This window comes from Argopecten irradians, chromosome 8 (assembly GCF_041381155.1).
Source record: "Argopecten irradians isolate NY chromosome 8, Ai_NY, whole genome shotgun sequence".
NCBI classification, from domain to species: domain Eukaryota; kingdom Metazoa; phylum Mollusca; class Bivalvia; order Pectinida; family Pectinidae; genus Argopecten; species Argopecten irradians.
Genome location: NC_091141.1, coordinates 19,839,776 through 19,865,880, shown reverse-complemented (window position 1 = coordinate 19,865,880; position 26,105 = coordinate 19,839,776). Strand labels below are relative to the sequence as shown.

Here is a 26,105-nt window from a genome sequence, read left to right as displayed (position 1 = left end):
GTGAAAACACCTAATAGGTTAATACAAGGTCAATATATAGATGTGCCTGAACAAGGCTTGCCTATATGCGTCAGTTGTTAATAACTTAGCTTTGAGATTTTGAGATAACGGTAGAGTTGAGATTGGAGATTGACGTGCCTGAACAAGGCTTTCCTCCTCCGCATTAAATACTCTGGAGAGTAAGTAAGTTGAAAACTGAGCCTTGGGATCGCTCGTTGAATGATTACGTTTATACAAATCATTGAGAGTATGGGTAATTACTCTGTGCGTACTCAGTAATATGTAATGATTGTGTGTGAATCATTTGCTTGAGTGATTGCTCAGAGAGTACTCGGTAAACGTGAGTGCTCGGTAGCAGAGAATACTCAGCGATTTTGAGTACTCGGTAGCTCGGTAGTATTAGGCCTTAGGGAAAGGTTCTTATAGATAATATAACATTAATTTTATCGTAATCTTGTTATATATATGTGCGAGTAGGGATCGATTATTGAATCACCCAAGGTAGGGGAGACAACTCGCATAGGCTTAAATATCACTCGGTATTTGTTGCTAATCATTTATGCTGTTTGTATATTTTGAAGTTGTGTTATCGTGATCAGTCAGAGGCACTGAGTAATCATAGGATTGATATTGTTGATTATAATATTTAGGGATAGATAGAATCACAGCTAAGTCGGCTGTGTAATATCTGTACATATTTGCACTGAGTAATTTGATAGGAACAGTACGTAATGTAGACACTGTATAGATCATCGGTTAATTGTGACTGGAACGGACCCGGTATATGTCACATAATTTTAGTGTTGAAATAAGTTACATGTATATCAGCTATGTGTGTCTATAATTGAAGGACTAAGCTACATGTAGTTCTGATAACAGCTCAAAGGTATCTAGTAGATGTTTGTACATGTATTAAACAACTCTTGTTCTTCTATTGAAATCTTTATATTACGATCTCATTACACTAATATTTCTTATTATATTATCTCCGATGTGCGACAAAGCCTCGCATTCAGCACCCATTACAGAGCTTTAAATAAAAGTATATAGTATGAACGCATATCGCCACGGTGATGCCTACAGTACGCCGTGCATGTGTTAGTAGATATGATGTGCAGTATTTGTGACTGAAAGAGAGTTACTGCTTTTGTGGAAATAGAGAAATATTTTTATCCATTCTGCTGTAGAAAGGAAACGGTTCAATTCATATTTGGTTTGTAACATTCTTCAACAAAGATGAAATACCTTCGTTTAAGTCGTATGTCTGAACCGAAGTAGCTGAGCTCAATAGAGAATAGAAAAGTTTTATAGGTATATACCCATATATTGTAAGTGACCCCTAAATTTGTAGATTAATCCCAAGTTGGTTGTAGTAAATGACATTGACAGGCTGGATTACAATATATCCCGTCTTTGCATGTTACAAAGTTACCTCCCATTTGGGTAGTTATCATTTGTGTCGTCATTATGCAAATACATAATTAATAATAAAACAAATGCGCTACTTTTTGTATGGCGCTTGCATGATTAGTAAATCATTCAATTTGAGACAATAAAGTTTTGAAGTACAAATATATATAAATTTTGCAACTGAAGAAATTACTTATTACGCTTATTTCAAGATACTATATGTAGGCGATGTAGCACATATGAAGATATATCATAGGTGTTCAATGCTTCTCTTTCAGATCCGCCAGATGTAACTATTGCCCAAACTGCATTCGGCGCACAGGTATCAACAACCATCACACTCGGCTGTACTGTCACCTCAGACACCACTGTCACGTCCGTCTTCTGGCAGCGTGATATAGGATCGGGGACTGAAACAATCACTGTTGATGGGATCAACTTCTCTGGTTCAACTCCTACTGTGCCTTCAGTGACCATCATCAATTCTGACACAACCGACTCAGGAACATATCAGTGTTTTGCCACAAATGCTGATGGAACTGGCTCCAGTGCTACAGCTACAGTCACCATTGTATATAGCTATGACGCGTCGCAAGATACTGGTGATACTTCGCGTAATCCGTACTTCGCGGTTTAGTATTAAACGTGATGCATTTAGTCAAGTTTCTAAATATGAAGTATTATATACCAAACGAACCGGAAGGATTCACAGATTTCAAATATGTAACTATTTGACAGATATGAAGAAAATATTTAGGAAAAATTCGTAGAAATTTGTCAACATAACGTCATTTTCTCGTTGTCCCATGTTACATCGCGGTTGCACAAATACGTAAGAAAGTCACGGTACTCTCGTAATTTTTCACTCAAAACTGTTAAAATTCGTCCATCTTAAGTACGATATATACTTATTTTGTAGATAACGGCATTTTGGAATTTGAGTCTTTTTTTCAGTAGTAAAAGAGTAGAATAGAAAAAGAGCAAAAGTGTCCCATCTAGTATCAAGAAGTAGAACCGCGTTGTTTAGCTACGCTGAAATGTATTAATAAGACGATATAAGTGGACAATAAACAATCATTACAAAGTACAGGTTCAATAAAACTATCTGAGGTAGATATCATATGCAGAAATAAAACGGTATCTTAATTACATTGATTTTGCCGTGTCCAAAGCAAATGTCCCAAATGCGAATATGCCCGACCTTAATCAACGACATTACGTTTATGACGTACTCATACCAAAATCGCTTTGTTTTGTGTTGTTGGCTCTATAAGCATATAAAAGTACATTTTGTGTTGTTCATTTTCATATATAACATGACCCAAGTCAGTTGCAAATTATAAAAGATATATCCATTGCCGCATGTTACATAGAAATGTCCCAAGTTCACTTTTACGTCATACGTAAAAACTTGTTTCATCATGACGTCGCCGTTTATCCAACCATAAAACAACATTCACTCATACAACCATATATTGAAAATGTTTCCGTATGATAATACACTAAGTTTAATTAAAATGAGTCCTTCTAAAGACTAGTCGAACAGTAATTATAACAATTAAACTTGTAACCCCACCCCCTCCGCAACTGATACCCGATACCGATACTAATATCAAGCAAAATTTTATTTGCAAAAGTCATTGACGTTAGACGGCTACCATGTTTTACGGTAATTAATGAAAAAAGCTAAAGGCTTGCACTAAAGGTGCGAACCCCAACTTCTCCCTACCACCTTCCATATTATCAGTGTTGTGGGCATTTCGATTTCAGTGTTGTGGTCATGATATTACTTATCCTATTTATGCTATTGTTTATTTTCTTGTAAACATATTTTTATCTGCAAATTAATGTCCCCAGAATATTGAAATGTTCCAGACATCTGCGTAATAAAATTTTAATACAAGCCGTGACGGTATCTGACGGGAACATTTTGGTTAAAATTTCAAGCTATAAACACCGAAAAAATAGATTACACGCATAGGCTTCCGTATCTAACTTATGTGCATGTGTAAATGTATTTCCATTTAATGAATTCATAGGCGACAAGATTACTATACATTGAGAAGCTCGCGAGATGTCATAAGAGAAGTCTCAACAAATGGGAACTACGATAAGTCTGTGACCTTTCACGATAACCTCTTCAAATGAATACTGGTACTGGTATATAATTTATGTGCGTATGCTTACCTGAACATAATACTGTACATGCAATACATGTAGCCCAGTATTAAAATTATGCAATATTAATTGTACATTGACTTTTTGGTTTTAGTCATTTTGGTCTTGATCCCGGCCGAACACCAGACATGTCCGGCCGGTGGCCGAGGCTTTCAGGCATAATCGGTGAGGTACCCGAAGATTTTTACTCGAAGTTAAAATCTCTCCGGTGTCCCGTAGATTTTCATAACCGGCAACATATTCTTCCCCCTAGTTTAATATCGTCCGATATTCTTCCGGGAATCGAGTGGCAATCACACTGCCCGACATTCGGCCGGGCCTGGTACAACTATCGTTCGTTGTCCGTAAGATACTCGGGCGATATTCGTACGATGTCCGGTGAATAGACCGGTTATCGCCCGGTCACCATACGATAATCGACCGATCAGCATTATATGTTCGGTTGATATTCACTGTCTCACCGGTCCCCTAAAAAAATTCTTTCGAAACAAACGCCATACGATTACCGTACGTACGGCCTCCTTTTTATGTAAATGATGTGTGACAATTTTTGACCGTATTGTCCGATGTCGGAAAAATGGCAAAACCACCGGTACCGGTGTACTCCCGATTACCCTCTAACCCCGGATACCGGTGACCAAAATTAAAGCATAAGCGTCATGTACCGGACACTTTCATCAATTTCTGAACTTTTGAACATTTTTTGGATATAGACTGGGTTTAATATGGCGTATTTAACGATAGGTTTCTAACTTTTAGTCTATAAGAAAATCCATATAATTCCAAACTTGCATTGTTATGTTTAGTAAAAGAAACAGGTGGTCGTCAGCGGCACAGTACATGTACACGTACCTTGAAACTGTCAGGGTGTTGTTATTTCATTTAATTAACATCCTTATTATAACATATTAATTGGCTGCGCACAAAGCATATAAGGTGGAAAAGTAAAAGCATCAGAAGTAAAAACATCGACCTGTGGTCACTACATGTTATATGTAATTGTCCCACATTGGTTTCCAACTCATGACCCAGAGATGGACGGTTAGTGATACTACGCCGGGTTATCTTTATCACTCTATTATTGCACCAACCGCCAATCACTCCCCTACCCCAATCAGAATAAGTTTAAAAGGTTGATACATGTATACTAGTAATCGTTGGTCTCTTATTGTGTTGTCATTGTCAGGAAGCATGTGGCTACAAAATTGAGCGTTTCACGAATTAAGTATATCTAAATCACCTATACTTTTTGTTGATACATGTATGTATTATATTGTTCAGTAAAACCTTTGACCGTTTACGATGCTATCTTTAGTGTCCTTTTGCCGGGGTCGTAGAATTAGAGAACATTATGATCAAAAATTTGAGTCAAGCATTTTTTGTTAAAATATTCATGTAGTGAGTTCAACTTAGTCTTTATCGATCTGTATTTATCATGGTACTCTATTTTATTTACAGGAAATACTACTGTACTGATGCCAAATAACAAATATCGTAATACTATCTTTTTCATTAAAACCTTACGTTAACGTTGCCTTATGAAAATACAATCGCCGTATTTGACTTCTAAACCGAGAACGGCTTAACTGCAGCTTTGTGTACAAGATTAGCATTTTATACCGTTATTATACATATGTACATTTTGGAAGTAAAATAAAGATGAAATATGATTTTAGTCCTCAACATGAATATTGGAAACTCCATTCAAGCACAAGAGAAACATTACAGGAATCTTTAATTCGATTAAAATCAAAGAAAAGTCAGATACAGACACAATATACAGATGTATATACATACATTTTATATACATGGTCTTATAGGTCATATCAAAAGGATTCGATACATATATAACTTTTGTATTTCTATATTCGAAATTTCTTTAAATGCCATTTTTAATCCATGCCGTTGTCCGTATTTAACGCCGTTCGACGTCACGCTAGTGTAAACGTTAAGTATCACCAGTATCTTGCGACGCGTCATAGCATATGTTCTTGAATGAGCCATACAAATTTTCATTTAGGAATCATGAAAAAAAAAGTTTTATTATTCCAATTAAAACTTAACCAAACTTAAAACAGACAACGAACGAGTTAGGGAAATTACAAACCCAATTACAACTCACACCCTCAAGACAATGGTGTTTCGCCATTAGTACATGTGATTTCAAATGCCGAAGACGTCATCAATTTGGAAGCATTACGACGTTCCGATGATGAAAATGTTTCTAAACAACTAAAAATTCGCATAACGTTTGTTTAAAGTATTGTAAAAAATTAAATATGATCAAACATGGGTCACTCAGATGGATCTTTTGACCCTCGTGAAAATATCCCTGTCCACTATTCAGACCAAAATAATATTTTATTCATCATATTAATTACATCCATCTTTTGATAAAATCGAATATAATATGAAATGATAATTTATAACTATAGTTAGGTGAAATCCATCTAAAACGTTCAAGATGGATTTCACCTAACTTTTCTTGTGTTTCTATGTACCTGAAGATGGCCAAGAGGCCGAAAATTTGTGGAAGGGATATTTATACTATTTGATTTTATATATATTCTTCCTCTGGAGAACTAGTATTTGAAAGATAATTCATAATCCTATACATGTTATGCTTTATCATTTGCTTACCATCGCATGAACTTAACAACAATATGTAAGACCAATAATAAGTCAACTAATGTAAATACAAATGAAATATTTTAATTATTGATTTCAAATGGAAATATTCTGTTCAATGTTAATACAATATGATAATTCAATATTTATATAAAAAATGGAACAAATTTAAAAGTATTTTGTTCGAGAGAAAGAATATTACAATCAAACAAAATTATGTTTTAATATTCGATCCAAGTCACCGTGTAACATTTAAGATTTTTTTTACCAGGAAATATAAAAAACTCATTCCGAACATGACACATTGCGATTAACTGGGTAACTAGATAACATGTTTACCCATTTTATATTTTAAAAATGCATGTGTATATAATAAGTTATTATAATGAACCAATGATTTAGTATACCATTTGTATAATACTTAATTTAACAACATAGTTCTTCTTCAAATTGACAACTTTGACAAAATTCCATAATTTAATGAACACAGTTAGCTTACAGTATCCAGTCATATAAAAGAATCCCGTGGCGGATTTTGAAAATTCATTTATATTTTGACTTTTATAGAGATATAATTAATGATATGTTTCTGTAGTAGTACATATATGCTCTGTTTTCAGCTGTACCAACTGTGACTGTTGCACAGTCTGCCTACAGTACAACAACAGGAACTAGTGTGACACTCACCTGTACAGTATCATCAGCTACAACGGTAACCTCTGTGTTCTGGCAGAGAACCATTAGCGGGAATAGGAGATTTCAGAAAAGATGGCGATGACGTCACACAAAGGTACATCCGGGCGCTCAAAGGTACAACTCTGTATATCTACACAAAAACATAGTGGGAACACACTGTAATAAATAGTACGCCAAACCGAGAACTATTGCGTTATTTTAATTTCAAAAAGTGTAAATAAAAATATTTTACAATAATATACAAATTTAAACATATGGTATTCATATATTTTACTCTGTTTATACTCCATTTTCGACCGCTACGAGAAAACACGGTGGCCATTACGTATATCAACTTGAAATTACAAATTAAATTCAAAGTCCCCCAAAATATAATTATAAGCAATTACTGTTTTCGAAGTGTTACTTGATAAAATGCCTTACGATGTATGATTAGTGCAAAATTAAACATTTGCTTTCGTAGATTACCCCAAGCCCACGGCAGCCATTACAGTACAGCCGAGAACCCGAATTTCGTCCATTTTCAGTGTCATAAAATTATGTATTCTGGTTAATTGTTTTGGCATCAGTTTTGGGATTTAGTTTATAACATACAGATGAGTCAGTTTGTAGGTTCATTTTATCATATTTTTAAACAAAACTTGAGTATTTAGGATTCTAGCTCGAAGCCGTGCGCAATGTACATGTATCCTGGTCGGCATATACAGTACTACGATCTGTAATTTATATCAATTTAAATGAAGTCTACCTAATATGTATTCAAATTATCTAAAAGTAATATCACTTCAATTTGAGACTTAACATAGCAGTCTATGGGATAAAAGCGGCTGAAAATGAAATATTAAAAATGAAATCTGCAGCATTAAAACTGAAAGATTTCACCATTTTATTTTTCGAGATCGGCAGCCATACGTGTACGTGTTAATTACTATTCGTCATTTTGTTACGATACAAGAGCATTCCATTAAAACAACATGTTCATATTAAATACCAAAATATATATCTTAAACAAGTCCTTATTGAGATAAAAGTGTTGGTAGATATTAATATGATTTATTTCCCAAACAATGCTGTGGCCTGCGATGATCTACCAGCGACGAAGCCATACACGAGCGGCCGTGGTCTGGCCAGATATGGTCCACCTTTCATTATGTTAAATATTGTGAGCAGCTTTTTCATGTACAACAGAAATATGACACAATAAAATCAGTTATCTATTCATAACTTTTTCACAACATGGATTTCTACGTGTGAACAAAAAACGGGTACGTGTGATGTGACGACCCGGCACCGCTTCGCAAGCTGGCTTCAACACTAAATCTACAGAAATATATTTAGCAATAAACAAATATGAAAATATAAATGTCTGTAACCTCTTAAACCATAAGAAACCATTTTAAAATCAGAATTTGCAAGTTAACTACTCTGGATCATCCACAAGCACACCTTCCTTAACAGTTATCGCTGCCGACTCTGGAGATGCTGGATCTTACACTTGTTTTGCTATCAACAGTGCTGGAACTGGTAACAGTGTTGCCACTACTTTGACTGTAACTGGAGGTAAGTACATTTTGTAGGAGTTGCTTTTTGCCGGCCGTTCTCGGTCATCGTATATTCTTGCCATTTATTTATATGATACACTCATTACGCTGTATCCGTGTTTGTATTTATATATTTGCTCCCAATGACAGCGATACCGTAAAGTGTTAGGTTATAAGAAAATCACCACTCTGTTGGGATTGCACATACAGTACAGCTCACGTGGATTTTTAAAAATCTCGGGATTCCCTACGTACATGTATTTTGTGATCATTGTGTGGAATACATCAATGCTTCATATTCCAATATTAAAGTGTTTTACTTATAAATGTTATATCACACATCTTGCAAATGTGTGGTCTACATTTAATGACATATGATAAACATCTAAAGGGTGTAGGTGTCAGATTCACAGACTACGATTAGGAAGAGTTACACAAATCAAAGGCGATATTGTCTACATATTCTTTTGTATGAAGATGTTTATAAGGTCTTCATTATTCATTGTTCCCATATACTAAACCATAGTTCTATGATCGTTTTTATGGAAGGATTTACAAAAGCGGTCAAAATATGTATACATGGAATGACAATTCTAATGAATCTACAAAAATTATATGTATATCATGTTTTGCAAACGTTTACTAGGCGCACTATGAAACGTGATATATATCCCCTGTTTAAGTAAATTGAGTATTGAATAAACTAAAACCTGGTACAAACTCAAAATTGCATTTTTAAATCGTGTTGTCAACTACGGGACTGTTAGAACAAATTGATTTATGAGTGATAAATATGATAATGAATTGTATGGAATAGATTTAGATTACCTTTGGCAAACAGATAAAATACACTGTAGATAGCATTTTTATGGTATAACCAAGCAAAACTTAATGGATATGTATTGACAAGATTTTATTGAACATAAAGAGTACGAACATCTTCAGACGATCCGTTTACTCATGTCTTGAATACGAGTTTTGTTTACAATATTATTTACCAAAACCAAAATTGAAAGATAACGTTTTGAAAATGCTAATCTCTGCGCACAATCTTATCTAGAAAACGGTTGTTACCATAGTATACCTATACCACATCATTTAAGATATATGTTTTCCGTAATCTATACGATGCTGTAAATGTAATTCCTATGTTAATCTGATATCCGTAAAATTTCATCAAAAAAACTTATGTTTCGCAAATCAAGTACGTGTACGTATCAATTAATATAACTTTTTAACGTAAAAGAATTTGAGAATAATGCAAAATGCAATAAAGTCGCTTATGCAAAAAGATCTTTATCAATTAATAACATATGTATACCAAGCAAGGATTTATACGTGATATCTAAGACCTTGGTTATATTCTTCCGAATGTGGTACCGTCGATATTTATGTTTGTGATGTATCACTAGGGTAAGTTAAAACAGACCCTAGTGTCCATGGTATATACCATTTAAATGTAATCGTGTATAAATATGTATATCCAGCTGATGAGTCAACATACAATGTATTCCAGTCTCCTTGTATTTGTTCCGGTTTAAACCGAAAACCGAGTATGAGACACGAAAAAAATGATTGTCACAATCATGTATTTATTTCATATTAAGCTTTTACCAATAATTTATAAATCCTTGCTTTCACTTACGTGTGAAGAAATATACACGTACTCCTTTAAAATAAAATAAATAAATGGTTATCATTGCTATTCTACGTACAAGTATAATTATGATTTATTTCTATATTGTGTTTATTTATTTATTTTAATGCATTCACGTACGTGTAAGGCAATTTACAATAACGATAATCGACGCTAATACCTTAAAGTCAAGGATTTATAAGCGGGACATCTCTCATATATTAGTTCTTGTACTTGTCAATCAAAAGTTGTATCCGCATTTGATTGGTAGATGTCTCTCGTTAACCTGTCAGTCATGCTGTATAGGCAGTTGATTGGTCGATCGATGCGAGAGCGTACGTAATGGTAATTTCGTCACACTCGAGTGGGCTCGCCCTGAACAGGGACCAAGATTTCTTGGCCCTGAAATATACTGTATTGTAATGCATGATCTCCACTTTCTCACTTTTAGGAAAATAGAGAAAAGTGAAAACAACAGTAACATATTGGTTTACCTGCACGTTCATCTAAGCTACATGTAGCCTGTTAAAAATGGGGAAATTGCTAAAAACAATAAAAATTGATTTGTAACCAAACACCTGTGTCTGGATCCCCAGCTGACAGAGATCAATCAATGCCCGAGTAGTGTCCGTCTTTAATTCAAGGGTTTTACGTACCTTCGCGATAAATCGTTCAGTGTCAGTCTCAATACAGGTACAATATATGGGTAAAAATATCAGTACATGATTGGAAGTATAGCTTTTTTCTGCCAGACAGAATTACATTCTGATTTAGATATGTTTTCTTGAAATGTTGGTTACAAGTGGTCTTTGGTTTTGCGAACAAAGAAGAGCTCGGCGTATTGGCCTCAGATTTGTCTTTATAAAGCGTGTAGTCGGTCAACTCAAGCAAGGACGTATATGAGAAGGATAAGTCACACTGGGTTTTGGGGAAGTCCGAGGCAGGCGCTTTTGTGTTTGTGCAGTGACCGTGACGTTGGGTGACGACTGATTTTCCTTTGATATCCGCCGGCGCAGCCTTTGATGTAGCTTGCGGGTGCGAGGGTTACCGTCTTACTTTCTGAAGCGGTGCTGTCATTTCATGGGCTGTCAATTTTTTTAACGAAAATTTAAGACATATCCCCTAAATATTCCGTCTTTAAAGCAAGTTATAAACGTCGTGAAATTTAATAAACTCTACAATGGTGTTTCGTTTGACTCGATAAGACAAGTATTTGTTGAGAAAAACGGTTTTTATTCCCGGTTCATAGGCGTCTCGCGTGGTGTTTAGTAATGTAAAGAGACAGACACGGATCCTTCTCACTTATAAATCCTTGCCCAAGAGGATATACACAGTTATCACACATATGGGTTTTTTATCTCAAATGTCACAAACGATATATGTAGAGTAAATATGATCAAGAATATAACCTTAGGAATGTCAAATTACACACAATAGTATTAACTGATAATTGATGTTAAAATTTAGCAACTATTAACAGAAGTTCAAAGCACTTAAAAATTTATCACAAAATTCTTTGTGATATATTCACAAAATGATATGTCACAAAACAAAATTCTCAGCAATGTAAAACTAAAGTTTCATGACGATTGTACATGTAGACCGGAATATAGATTTCTATCTTCAGATGGATTTTACGTTATTTTGTTTCTTGGTTTATTTTCACGGGACTTAATTCAGGTTATTACTATATTAGATCTAATGGACAATTACCTGTACATACCTGAGCCAAGATGTTAGTTACAGTTAAATTTGGGTGGGGATAAAGGTAGTCTTGATTGACAACATATACCGTACATATATAGTAATATATGGGGAAAAATCAGCACACTAATAATACTTGCATACATTTCAAATAAAATAATTAAAGTAAATTTGTATAAAATAGGTAGGTTTACAATTATTATTTTATTTTGTTTGAAACACAACCACTTGGGGTAGTATGGTCACGACATGATATCAATTTAATTGAATGTTATAAACCGGTCCCCTGAGGATAATATATAATAATACGGTATACCTACATGTTGTGACGCTTGACTGGTCATCACATCGGGTAATTATATATAAGGTGTCAATCAATTCGATTCATTTGGTGTTGGGGTGGGGTATGGCCCCAGGGAATGACTGGAATGAGGGTGGGAAGGCCCTGGTGGCATGTGGCCATGACAACATACCTATGTGCCTATAGCTAGATAGATAGAGTTACAACTATCAGAGATTTAGATAGGTATACTATCTAAAAAATATATAAACGTGTGTGGTATAGGAGAACAATGGAAAACCAATTATAGTCAGTTTCATAATAATTTTTACCTGTGCTTACCTGTATTCATTTACCTGTAGTTTGTCAAAAGTGGGGAAATAGAGGTTTACAGTACAGTATTTTTGCATTTTGACAGAAAATTTTGCGTCATATTTTATATTACATCTTTGTAAATTTCAACATTGAATTAAGAATAAAACAACAAAATTGCATCCAAGTTTTAGGAAAAAATTACCCCGCCCCGATCCCGTCCCTCTCTAACGTAGCGCATGGACGACAAGGATAAATTGTCACGCCGCAAGCGCTTCTTTGTTTGTTCATTGGGCGTCCCGTTGGTAGACGACGGTTTTCCTTTGATATCCGCCGGCGCAACCTTTGATATAACTTCAGCGGCGTATCTAGGATTGGAAAGGCATGAGGGTCAAAATCGGCAGCTTCAGTACCGAGATACCGCCTCTGAAGTGCTCGATTTTTAAGGAATCGGTCGCTCACGCTGATTTGGGGAATAACAGATTTGACGTCATAAGTACAACTATACACAAAAGGGGGTGATGTAGGACTACGTGAATTTTACAAATATTTGAACAGTTATGATGACGATATGATTATATGAATAATGTATAATATATTGTGAATATTTTGACACGTGTGCTAATCAACAAAGCGTGACAGGTCACAATTAGCCCTCATTAGCCGGGGTTGACAACGCGTTTTAGTAACCACAGTATACATGTACATGTATAGAGATTACAAAGCAGCACGACATCGGCTTTTTGGAGTGATTCTGATGTTCAATTCAATTTGTTTATTTCCACAAGCCTTGCGGCTTATAAGACACAAAGTACAATTTTAATACATATTAAATAATTTAAATATATGTACAGGAGAGTGATTGTATACCATAAAACACAAACATTCGCGCACAATTATTATACATCAGATACTATACAGTTACAGTTTATAAGAGACTGAGAACGTTTCTGAAATGCAAGTTTTAAGAATTTTCCGAGATTATTTAATCTTTGACATTATTAACACTGAGTAATTGAACAAGTTTGAACACACTTGGATGATAAAAATAATAAGGTTTCAGATATCTAACTCATAGTTGGGTATAAAAAGGACATTTAAGAACGAAGTGAAACTCATCTTCTATGTCATTGGTATAAGACATCTTTCATTTTGCCCGACACGGAGTACGGACACCGACACGGACTTCCAAAATTCGACGGTTGTCTCAAAAAACAAATTCAACAAATTAAATTCGCCTTACTTTTTCATGTTCATTCCATGTATATCCGAACATATATGTATTTAGAATAGAATAACGATTATAATGTAATTCAGATAACTCAACCAGGTACCAATTTAACATAAATTTCCGCGATTTTACTTACTTTTACTATTAAAAAATCGAGTTGTGGCGCATCGATATCTTTCCAATAATTCAGTTTGGCCAATGACTGTGCCGCTTTTAAAGTTCCCCGCGTAAATGTTCTGTATTAGGAAGTCATAATACAAGAGATTTAATTATATTTAAATCTCTGATAATACTTGACGTACAATTCTTTCGGTCAATGGAAAAATATTCTCCACGATTTAACAAATAGAAATGAGTGTAACATATGAAATTAATATATACTAGTAAGGAAATGAAAAAAAACCCACACAAATACGTAGCTACATGTATCTATTTATCCATAATGCAGTGCGTAACTCGTCCAATCGTCTAAATGAAATGTGCGCACGTGGTAACCTTTAATATGTATTTATTATGCGAAAGCACGTGTTATGTGTTCAATTATTTCTTTTAATTTCGGGTAAGCCACTGATCAATTTCTCCTTTGAAGATTTTATGTATCTAAACCAAACAAATAAGATATATCAGAAATTGTTACCGGCCATGCACTGTCACTATTGATACACAGACTTTCGACTCTGTAGATATAGGGACACCTCTATATGTGTAATACTGGGTACACATATAGAGGTCGTCCGTATATCAAGTCAAAAGCCTGTGTATCAAATGAAAACTATACGTTATCGGTCTGGATATGCACCCAAGCATGACACAGGTAGGTCAGCTTTCACGTGCATAGAGACAGGACAGTGCTGTAACAGACGACTATTTTGAGGTGCGAAATAAGCATATCGTATCAAAAATGTATATTGAATAAACTTAAACAATGAACACAATTAACAAATTTGAAAGTAATCACACATTTAAAGTCATATAGAAGTTGCGAGCAGTATTCAATTTATTTCAAAATATTGAGAACGTACATACTTGTATATATCATCTACGTCCTTGAAAGATATCAACAAAAAAGTACCGAATCATACCTGAAGTATGTTTTAAAGACACGAAATTTGATTGCATCCCCTGATTTTAAGCAGAGCTAATCAAATGACCAGATGTTGTATAATTAATATGTATATACAGTTGGTAGTAGACTAAAGGTTACACCCTTGTGCACACGGAGTGCACTACGTTTAGACTACAGGTAGACATGGAGTGCACAAGATTTAGACTACAGGTAGACATGGAGTGCACAAGATTTAGACTACAGGTAGACACGGACGGTGTCCAGATACATTCAGACCTAGACAGACAAGGTGATGTGTTACAGCTAGGGATCGGGGAAGAATACATCCTTCACTTTGAAATCATACATAATTATAATTTTTTTAATGTGCATTTGTTAATTATAACATCTACAATTTAGTGTACATTATATATAACAATATACGCTATTTTTCTTAGTAAATACATCTCTGTACATAAATAAGACCTTTTCACTGCAAAAGTAAAAAATATTAATTTATATTCATTAAGTATATGTGGCTTTCTGTTTAATTTTATATTAGTTTCCATTTCATATCTAGAATATATTACGTTTTCAAAAGTCAATATTTTATGGATAAATTGAATTAAATATATATATATCATTTAATGAAATACAAGCATTTTCACCAGTCAAAAATAACTTTGAATTGCAGCAAAAACCAGTCCTGGTGTGCTTTTGAGACACTTTTAATTTTATAATAAGCTATCATTAATACAATCATATACCTTGTAATACATAGCTTTTAAATAAAAAGATTTGATTCATATCAATCAGTTATCTAGCGATACCCTTGCAAATCGTCTTTCATTAAAATAGATACATTTGTATATTATTTTCCTTTGCTGTTTTAAGTTCTAAATGTAGTGTACGTAAAAATAGCTTAATTATGCCTTATTAAAACTGATTGCTTATAAAAGATCATGCAGAATTAAATCCATTTCAAACTATGTGACGTCTTCCACTTATTGCAGGCTTGTACCCAATTCAGCTTGTTTTTATTTTTGTTTATTACCGGTAAACACAATATGTTGATGACCCAACCCCGCAAGTTATCTTGACCGTATATTGCGTCATGGTCCAATAATTATAACTTGTCAAACATACAGGTAAGCCACAGTATCCAGCTAACAGGTACCTCAAGGTGACCATCGATAGATGGCCAGAGGGCAGAATGGTTGCCTTCTGTATTTCACGGCTTTACGAGAATGAGACGATACCTTTGTAGGAAGTAAACAAATACTTTGCCGTTTAAAGATCATATACATGTAGGTATATGAATTTGAAACACATAAATACCATTCTTATTAGAGACATGTACATGCATGTTGGGGAGCCTGAGTAAACATGTACACCGTATCCTGGGGGCAAGGATTTATACGTGGGGGTAGATTGGTATGAGGTAAAACATAGTCAGTGATGCTGATTACACCTCAATTATATTGTCATGACAGGCAGTCGTGAAGTGGAGCTGACGGGAGCTGTTTTTGTACTATATGCGTAAATCAAGCATACCTGTCACAACCATACATTTATCAATAATACATGTATTAATATATAAATGATCAAAATTAATTTAGGTACTTATTCAATGGTATTTTATATACATAGTTTCTGATATATATATAAAGCCAGTGTCAAAAAAATAATAATAATAGAATTAATAAAGAGCAATTGGGTGAAATTTAGATATTTCAATAATCTAGAAACAAATATTTTTGTTAATTATACACCTGGTATTTTGATTTTTTTTTTTTAATTTTAGTATACAAAGCTTCATTATCAAATTAATTAAAATGCAACAACCAGTTAAAATACATAGCCCTATTGACTTGCATTGTTGCTTATTGTACGTATTTGTGTGATGAGTACAATGTATATATATATATGAAGAGAGGCTACCACCTACAGCATGCTATAAATGGACCTCCTGGGGTCGGGATAAGGTACATTACGTACACTGTATACAGGTGTTGTTAGTCTGTGATACACCTGACTGACCACATGTTAGGTAATTTACATTATCGGATACGAATAGTATGAAGTCCAAGTGACCATGGCAACTGCAGTTCTAGACTAGCGATCTAACTTTCGAGCAGGCATATTTTAGTGTACAGTAACTAATGTAACTAGTGTACAGTAGTTGATCAAAATATTTCATTACACGTACTACATCTCAGTATATCCATGTATTGATCACACATTTTCAGCTGATTTTGTTACCACGTAACTCATGCAGTTTGTAATAGAAGGTCAGAATCGGATATTGTCAAATTATCAGAGTTTCTAAAAAAAAGATAATTGCGACAAATACAGAATCTAATCAACAACAATATATGTATCTACAGTTTCAGTTGGCAGATGTTGGATTTATTTTGATTCTGTCTCTTTAATTTATTATCAGGCATGTGACCTGACATTTTAGCGATCGGTCCTTTGATCAGTCTTGATGCTCGCGAGCAACCACATGCCCGATACTAAATTATTTCTTGCTTAAACCAGTGCTTAGAGGTTCCTCAATCGGTTGACACAATAAAATGTAATTTCTCATATTTCCAATGCTTTGCAACGCGCCAGGTTCCATGTAGCAAAAGTATACATTTAACAGGGCTTAAAACTATTTCACGCACCTTGCCGTTATGAAAACTATATTCCATACATACATACATGTAGTTAAACATTTTATGAAGCACTTAATCTGTTTATGTTTATATGTCCTTGCAATTATTATGCCCATCAATATATCCTTTTCAATAAAAATATTTTGCTGATCAAAATATCTCTTGGGCGACGATTTGCTAACACTGAAAATCTCTGACTTCACCTAAGTTCATTACACTATGTGTTCGAACAAGAATTTCATCTACGTCCTTGGTTCGAACTATCCAAAGTAAGATTTATTAGATAAAAGTCAACGTTTTAACTATACATGTATATCACAAGCTAAGAAAAACAGTTTTTACTGGGAAAATGCGGGTTGAACTATCCATTGATGAGACATAACCAGCAGTGGTTTACCGTAACGACCTGTACGCAGTTAATTTGCTACGCAATTAATTTTGCTTTTATATTAATTATAACTTGTACTAATACATATTACTTTATATTATCAATTAAAACTAGATTTGATCGCGATCACAAGACGGGATTTCCACCTATGTAATGATATACGTAATGTTAGCGAACAGACGATTGCTTGAACGAACGGACGATCTCACTCAATATTAATCAGAAAGCGTTTCTTACGAAAGTAGTCTGGTCCAACTGAAAAACAGATTTAGGGGAATCCCCCTTTGGGCACAAGACTTCATAGAGAGGTGAATATTCAAGGTACATCAGTTAATGGTTAATGTGTGGGTCGGGCAATACATGTAGATGCAAAATTTGTAAAGCATTTTGATAACTTCATTTAACCTGAATAGTAGCAAACGTTAACACGGTCTCTATGGGAATTTATTTAGTTCTGTGATCTCAAAACTGCCGGGTATTTTCCCAAAATAGCACCGGTTGTGTTTGAACATCCGGTGTCACAGGTGACAGCTCTGCCACACACATAAAAGGTTTTTAAACCTGTCAGTTATTTGGCTTGTGCATTACTTTTGTTGTTTGTTTGTTCAAATGTACGTCCTATTAACAGCTAGGGTCACGTAAGGACGGCCTCCCATGTATGCGGTGTAGCGTCACATGTACGTGTATTTACGCAAACATGTGTACATTGTTCATATATACGTGTACATGTAGAACTTAAAACATCCCGAAAAGTATTCAAAACTAAATGAAAAAAGACCTTCGAAACGGCCCGTGTGTAACGAAGATTGAGCCCAGGACAGAATTTTAACCCGGCCGCTGATTGGCTGGCTAATTCTGAATTTCAAAAGTTTAAATGTTTTCTGACAGGTAATTATTCCTTGATAACCATGATATGAAATTGGAAATTCAGATTGAGATTTAGGTTCAAAATATCAATTTTGATAATGAATAGGTAAAAACATTAGAATTTCAGGTTTTTTCAAAGTGCAAAAATTATCCTTTTCTTATGAAGATCTTGGACCAATGCTATATTTCCGCCATTTTCCTATATAACCCCTTTGAAATCCATAACTTTTGAAGACAAAAGTTTATACAACATAGGTATGAAAAATCTACATTGTACATACAGGTTTAAAGGCGCTGAAACGCGTGCCGCAAGGACAAATATAAACTAAAATTTCGATTTTGATGTCCTATATCTCCGCCATTTTGAATCATATGACCTTGAAATTAGTCATTTTATGTGTCTGAGAGCATGCTCTTTCACATCCAATTCAAAACATTTCTCTTTGAAATTTCATAAATTACGGTAAAATTTACGTTAAAAAATGAACGAAACGCAATATTCGGAGAGCTATTTTTCCACCATTTTCAAATTGATGACTTTGAAATTACAAGCCTGTACAGACAATATGCCAAAGTCTACATTTACGAAAAATCAACACCCTACATTAAATGACAAAGGCCCTACAAGCTCACAAATTACGGAAAAAAATAAGAAAATGAAACAAATCGCCATATTCAGAGTGCTTTATTTCCGCCATTTTTCTATATAACCAAAATATCTAATTATATAACCGACATATGTTTGTAAGTGATTTACTTGTACATATTATTTAGCAAATTTTTAACAGCAAATTGACGGACCGGCAGCTGTCAATCAAACTAAATCATATTGCCTGGCCCTCAGTTGATCCCTTTGATGTCCCACACAGCCCGGGGACCTCAGCGGGAAACATGTTTTGGATGGCTGACCATTGCTAGTGGGCGAGGTAACGCTCGATCATTGGTCAACTTCTATCAATACCTAGATCAGTCCTGTCAATCAAACTGATATTATTAACCAATCAAATTTATCTTGCATTTCAGCCCGCTTAGTCGGCGACTCGGCCGCTATAGGAGATTTCAGAAAAGATGGCGTGACGTCACAGAAAGTTTACATCCGGGTCCTCAAAGGTACAAACACGGTATGGCGACTAATAAAAACAATAACAGATACGTACATCCCTGCTACACAATCGATACGTTGACAAAAGTATACACTTTCATACTTGCAAATTCTGATTTCAAAATAGTTCCTTATTGTTTCAGAGGTTACAGACATTTCTATTTACAATTGTTTATTGCTAAATATATTTGTTTAGATTTAGTGTTGAAGCCAGCTTGCGAAGCGGTGCCGGGCCGTCACACGTACCCGCTTTTTGTTCACACGTAGAAATCCATGTTGTGAAAAAGTTATGAATAGATAATTGATTTCAATGTATCATATTTCTGTTATACACGAAAAATCTGTCCATAACACTATTTAATATAAATATAACGAAATGTGAACCACCTGGTCAGACCACGGCCGCTCGTGCATGGCTTCGCTGGTAGATTACCTCGGGCAACAGCCGATAGTTGGGAAATTAATAATATTTATACGTAATTACCAACACATATCTCAATAAGTACTTGTAATATATATATATATATTTCGTTATTTCCCATGTATATATTATTTTAAATGAATGGTATAAACCACCGTTACACATAAATGAAGATATACATGCATGTGTACGTAGACGTACAGTAGGCCTATGGCTGCCGATATCTCAAAAAATAAAATAGTGAAATCGTTCAATTTCATGAGTTTATTTTTATATTTTTTAATCACTTGTATTCCATGTGCCGTTATGTGAAGTCCCAAATTGAGGAGATATTACTTTTAAATAATTTGAATACATGTTAGATAGACTACATTTAGATTTATGAATATAGCTACAATGTAGATCGTAATTTCTATAAATGCCGACCAGGACATACATATGTATTGCGCACGGCCTCGAGAATCCTAAAATACTCGAAGTTTTGTTTGAAAACATGATAAAAAGTAACTATAAAATGACTCATTTGAATGTTATAAACTAAATTCCAATATTTCTGACGAAAAAGTTAACCAGAATACATAATTTTGTGACTATGAAAAATGACGAAATTCGGGATCTCGGCAGTACTGTACGTAATGGCTGCAGTGCGCTTGGGGTATCTACGAAGGCAAATTTTAATTTGGTCATAATCACACATCGTAAGCTGTTTTACCAAGTAAGACTTAGAAAACAGTAATTGCTTATTAAAATATCAGTATAATATTTGGGGAAACTTGGAATTTAATTTGAAGTTTCTGTCAATTTTGTAACTTCTGTCAATGTTTATACGTAGGTCTAATGGCGACCGTGTTTTTTTCTCGTGGCGGTAGAAAATTGAGTATAAACGGAGTAAAATACAAATACCTGATGTTTATATCTAAATATTATTGTTGAATATATTTATTTACCCTTTTTATAATTAAAATAACGCAATAGTTCTCGGATTGTCGTACTATGTATTACAATAAAACGTAAACAAACATCGCAAGCGGCTGTTTTCCCGCTATGTTTATGTGTAGATATACGGAGTTGTACCTTTGAGCGCCCGGATGTACCTTTGTGTGACGTCATCGCCATCTTTTCTGAAATCTCCTATGACGTCCCACATAGAACCTAACATGCAAGATCGATCGAATTATCACCAACGGTTATTACTTTATTATGAGTTGATGAAGTACCCGGTGTAGTTTTCATTAGCGACAGTATAAACTCGGAAAGGCCAGAAAATACCTTGTTTATGCATTTTTTGATATACCGATAAAGATATATAATTAGTATGCCTTTGGTTTGATGGTTACGTAATACCTGGACCAGGGTGGTATTTACCTGTACGCAAACTCATTCATCGAACTCACCTGTAATTATCTAGCCGCAGGCAATTTGGTATTTGGTGAACTATATCGGGTGTTAGCTAAATTGTCTTACTGTCAAGCACGTTAGAACATCCGTTAAATAAATTGTGATTTGAATTACAGAAATCCCGTATGTATACAAGTTTATTTGCTTGGTTTTCAATGGTGTATAAAGATTGAACGAGATTGGTCCCCCCCCCCCCCCTGCGATATTAATTCAACACACAACCATATAATATATATAATATATGTTTCTGATATACTATATGTATTTTTTCATATATCATTACATACACATCAAAACTTTGGAAAACTAAGAGATTTCAATTGTACAAATAGTTTTATGATAATATTAAAATATATGCATGTATTGATATATTTAAGGCCAGTATGAGAGGGTGTGTATGTGTGTGTGGATGTGATATGTATACATTAATTAATTTGTTTTCTATAAATGAGATTGCCTATTTATTACCTATTCATTTAAAAATATATTTACTTATTTGTCTATCTGTTGTAAATAGTTATTTTCTTTTCTATGGCCCGCTTGGGTATGCTCCTAATATTATACTCTTTTCTTTTCATTTCTATTATATTTATATACTGAGACAACACTATCTATATTTATTTATTAATAATTAATTAGTTAAGTAAAACCGGATTTCTGGAGAGGACCTATATAGGCTTTGCTATATACTAATCCATTTGGCAATACATTAATATTATTTATCTTTCTCTGTAATTCATGTATAACTTGTATTGATTAATAAAATATTTTGAAATGAAAACTTTGGTGTTTGGAGGTCCGGGGTCTTCCCGGGGAAATACATTACGATTTAGAATGGCCGAGATGAGTTTTACGATGTATTTTGATGAATTTGCGAGGGCCGAAGCGCGAGAGTTTGGTGTTTGTGGGGTCCGAGGCCTCCATGGGAAAACTATTACGATTTAGAATGGCTGAGATGAGTGTGGGGTCTCCCCCGGGGAAAATACTGAGATTAAGAATGACTGAAATGAATTTTACGAAGCATTTTGTTGATTTTAAAGCATTCTTAACATGGTAATTATTCGATATTATGTTACCTGCATTTAGAAATGATAAGTGTGAATGTCATAACGCAACCGTGCTCGAACTGAACATACTGGCTTTACACCATCGACAAATTGTTGGGTAAATCAAAATAATAATGAATTAAATGTCTCGCTATGTCTGTCTGTCTATACAAATCTTTTAAGAGACATTATTGAAATAGTAGAGTTCCCTTGATGGACATTTTCAGTCTAACCTTTTAAGAAATGTGCCGCGCAGCGGAAAATTTCTAAAATGAAGTACGAAAAATGTACAGTGTGATATTTTTTCTTTCAAATAAATGTATGAATTCTTAGAACATTTCAGTCTAAAAATGGGGGGGACAAAAAGACATGTTTGCCCCCTCCCCGCTTCCAACGCCTCTGTATTTTTTATTGACACCTCCATTTAAAATGTAGATGTGAAAGCAAAAGGAAATAAAATATTCCCGATCATACCGCTAGGAATATACATGGTATATTATATGACGTCCGCTGCGCATGTAAAGAAACTTTAATCAAGTTGATTTATACAGCAACAAAAACGGTTTTAAGAACTATTTCAACTTAGGATTTAATCTTGAAAATTATTTCAGTACTGTAATTACCGTATCTTGGCATGTACTTCCGTAATTTCTAAAGTATTCACCGTTTCGAATCTATAGTAATACACGCGGGTTACAGCACTACCATACCAAATATACTTATTTTAATATCATTGAGTATAGTTTTTAAAAGGTACCAACTATTATAGATTATTTATAATACCTATGTACAAGTAATTTCATCCCAAATGCCTCGATAAATATACTAACTTTTCACCTCGACTTTACTTTGAACAGAGATTTAAATACATATATTATATATACTATTTAAATCTCTGCTATGAAGTAACAATTTATGTGGGTACTTTTTGCAATTTTATGATAAATGTTCATATATTTTACTATTTAAATCTCTGTATGATATACAAAAGGATCGACAATAAATGTACTATTTTTAGGATTTAGTATAATGTTAAAATTAGTAAATTTCAATATGCACTTATACTATATCAGAAATATCATTGATATATTTCTGCTTTGAATAATTCAGTTACCGTTATGCATAAAGTTTGAAATACAACAATATGGATACTTCTTTTTCTTTTTAAGCTGGTACGGTTACTCCAATATCTAAAACAGAACTAGCGACCGCCCACATTTCATTTTTTCAAATTAAAAAATGTACCGTGTGAGCATCGTTATGGCAGAAGTTTGAATTGAAATAAAGCATGATAAAACGAGATCGATAATTTTGTTAAGTCGCAAAAGTTATTACTACACATATCAGCCATGGCGATGGGAAACATTTGTGTCACTTATCTTGTTAGGTAAGATTCAACTGGCATATAAAACTAAAAACAAAACGTACACGTAAATCGTTTGTCTCTTAAAATACATAACGGTTTTGAAGCATGTGTGTTCCGAGATCTTTATAACTGACTTGTAAAGTAATCTATATGTAGTTGCACGATTTTACCGCAGATTGAACTTTGATCTACAATATTTCAATGTAAATAAGTCCATTCCAACGTATTTATTTTTTCTCTCATTTTCATTTTGATGAATAACGGATGATGATGATGCTGAAAATGATGTTGATGATGATGATGATGCTGATGACTGTATACTATATATATGACTTACTTAATCCGAATGTTTTATTAACTAAATCTCATAGCCAGAACCTAAACAGAAAGTTATCGTAAATAAGCGCATCGCTTTGTGTCAGGAACACTTACGGATTTAGGGACTTCAAATCTTATTTCACTCTCGGACATATGCAAATGTAACAAGAAGTCACATATACATAATATAGACAGGCATGTATAAAGGACACATAGCATAACAGTGTATTACATTACAGTTAAACAAAAATTGCATATGTTTATCAAAACAGTTACATTACATATAATAAATCGGCCTATGATTTTATTAAACTAGGATTTCTTTGATAAACATTTGTTATATAATTTCTCTTGAAACAATGAATCTTTAACAGTAACGAATCCTAAATATAATTATAAAATAGTAGGCTCATCGTAACACTCTCGATGTATACTACTATATATCATTTTGTTATTTTCCCTAATATTTTGACTGTACGAACAATTTATGAAGTTATGGTAGATTTATATGCATTAATATACATTGACAATCAATCAATTATTCTATACTAAAATACGAAAAGGAAGAAGTTGAAAACGTTATCGGAATACTTAAATATTAGTCTGCATGTGGTATTTTATAAACAAAAAATTATGATTTATAAATATCTATAATGTCAAAGTGTATTTGACATTAGTTTTTATACATGTATTTGACATCATAGTTTTTATGATTTATATGACAGTTTATTGAATATATAAAACAATATTGTACAATGCGTAAATGGCTTTCCTTGAAATATCAAATACTCTTGTGTTCTTTTCGATAAGTTGTGGTACAAAATATATGTACCTCGACCAAATTTTAATCCAAGATGTTATCTTTTCTTGATGACCCTATATACCCGATGGTCGATCTGAATACCGTAAGACAAAGGGAGTTAACTCGTATATATTCTGTACCAAAAAAAAAGCAGCTCTTGCCCACGGTATATCGTGGACCGCGAAGGACTACCCTTGTGACATGCCCACGATGTATGACGGATCGTCACGAAACACGGTGTCTCGAGTGAAATTAAGCCCACTATATATCGCGGCTCGTCACGTACCGCGATATCGCGTGGGCACTGTTGATGCCCACGCTATATGACGGATCGTCGTGGATCGTCATATCCGGTGGGCCGTGGGGTCCACTATGCCCACGCCCGTGACGGGCTAGTTGGAAATTAAAAACCCACGTGAGCTGTACTGTAGTAATACTCCGGGTAGATATGTATAGGTCTGATGTACCTGTGTGTACATAGTACGATAACAGTAATATCTCCCTCAAATATTTCTAAATGTATTGTCATCCTAAAAATCAATAACATGGAGATCGTCTCCTCAAAGACATGACGTTTACTTGATATATAAGTAAATAAAATATACATAAAATATCCTACAGATAGGACAAATGTTTTGATGAGTAAATCACGTGATATATACTATTGATAAGATACAGTAAGTAAGCTAGTAATACTCCGGGTAGATATGTATAGGTCTGATGTACCTGTGTGTACATAGTACGATAACAGTCATATCTCTCTCAAATATTTCTAAATGTATTGTCATCCTAAAAAATCAATACTATGGAGATCGTCTCCTCAAACACATGTTTAAAATGACGTTTTCTCGATATATAAGTAAATAAAATATACATAAAATCCTACAGATAGGACAAATGTTTTGATGAGTAAATCACGTGCTATATACTATTGATAAGATACAGTAAGTAAGCTAGTAATACTCCGGGTAGATGTACCCGTGTTACTGATAAAACTCAGTACAGTGTCCGTAGGATGTCGAGTACCCACGCTGGGATGGCAATGGAATATGTCTTCTTTGCTCTGTCATTTTGTC

General features: G+C 34.1%; 1 protein-coding gene across 1 annotated transcript; it reads left to right on the top strand.

Moving 5' to 3' along the window:
* The first annotated feature begins 1,051 nt into the window (after positions 1-1,051).
* On the top strand, positions 1,052-25,356 carry LOC138329778 (uncharacterized). Its single transcript, XM_069277071.1, has 6 exons — positions 1,052-1,097; positions 1,689-2,024; positions 6,837-6,928; positions 8,319-8,472; positions 19,600-19,686; positions 25,184-25,356. The coding sequence occupies exons 1-6, from the start codon at positions 1,052-1,054 to the stop codon at positions 25,354-25,356; spliced, it is 888 nt and encodes a 295-aa protein (XP_069133172.1).
* Positions 25,357-26,105: the final 749 nt, after the last annotated feature.

What these genes read in the sequence shown, in the direction of transcription:
- LOC138329778 (XM_069277071.1), top strand. Translation starts at nt 1,052, where the DNA reads ATGAACGCATATCGCCACGGTGATGCCTACAGTACGCCGTGCATGT. An exon ending in TACTTTGACTGTAACTGGAG is followed by an intron (nt 8,473 to 19,599) that starts GTAAGTACATTT and finishes CTTGCATTTCAG; the next exon opens with CCCGCTTAGTCGGCGACTCG. An exon ending in TTACATCCGGGTCCTCAAAG is followed by an intron (nt 19,687 to 25,183) that starts GTACAAACACGG and finishes AAAAAAAAGCAG; the next exon opens with CTCTTGCCCACGGTATATCG.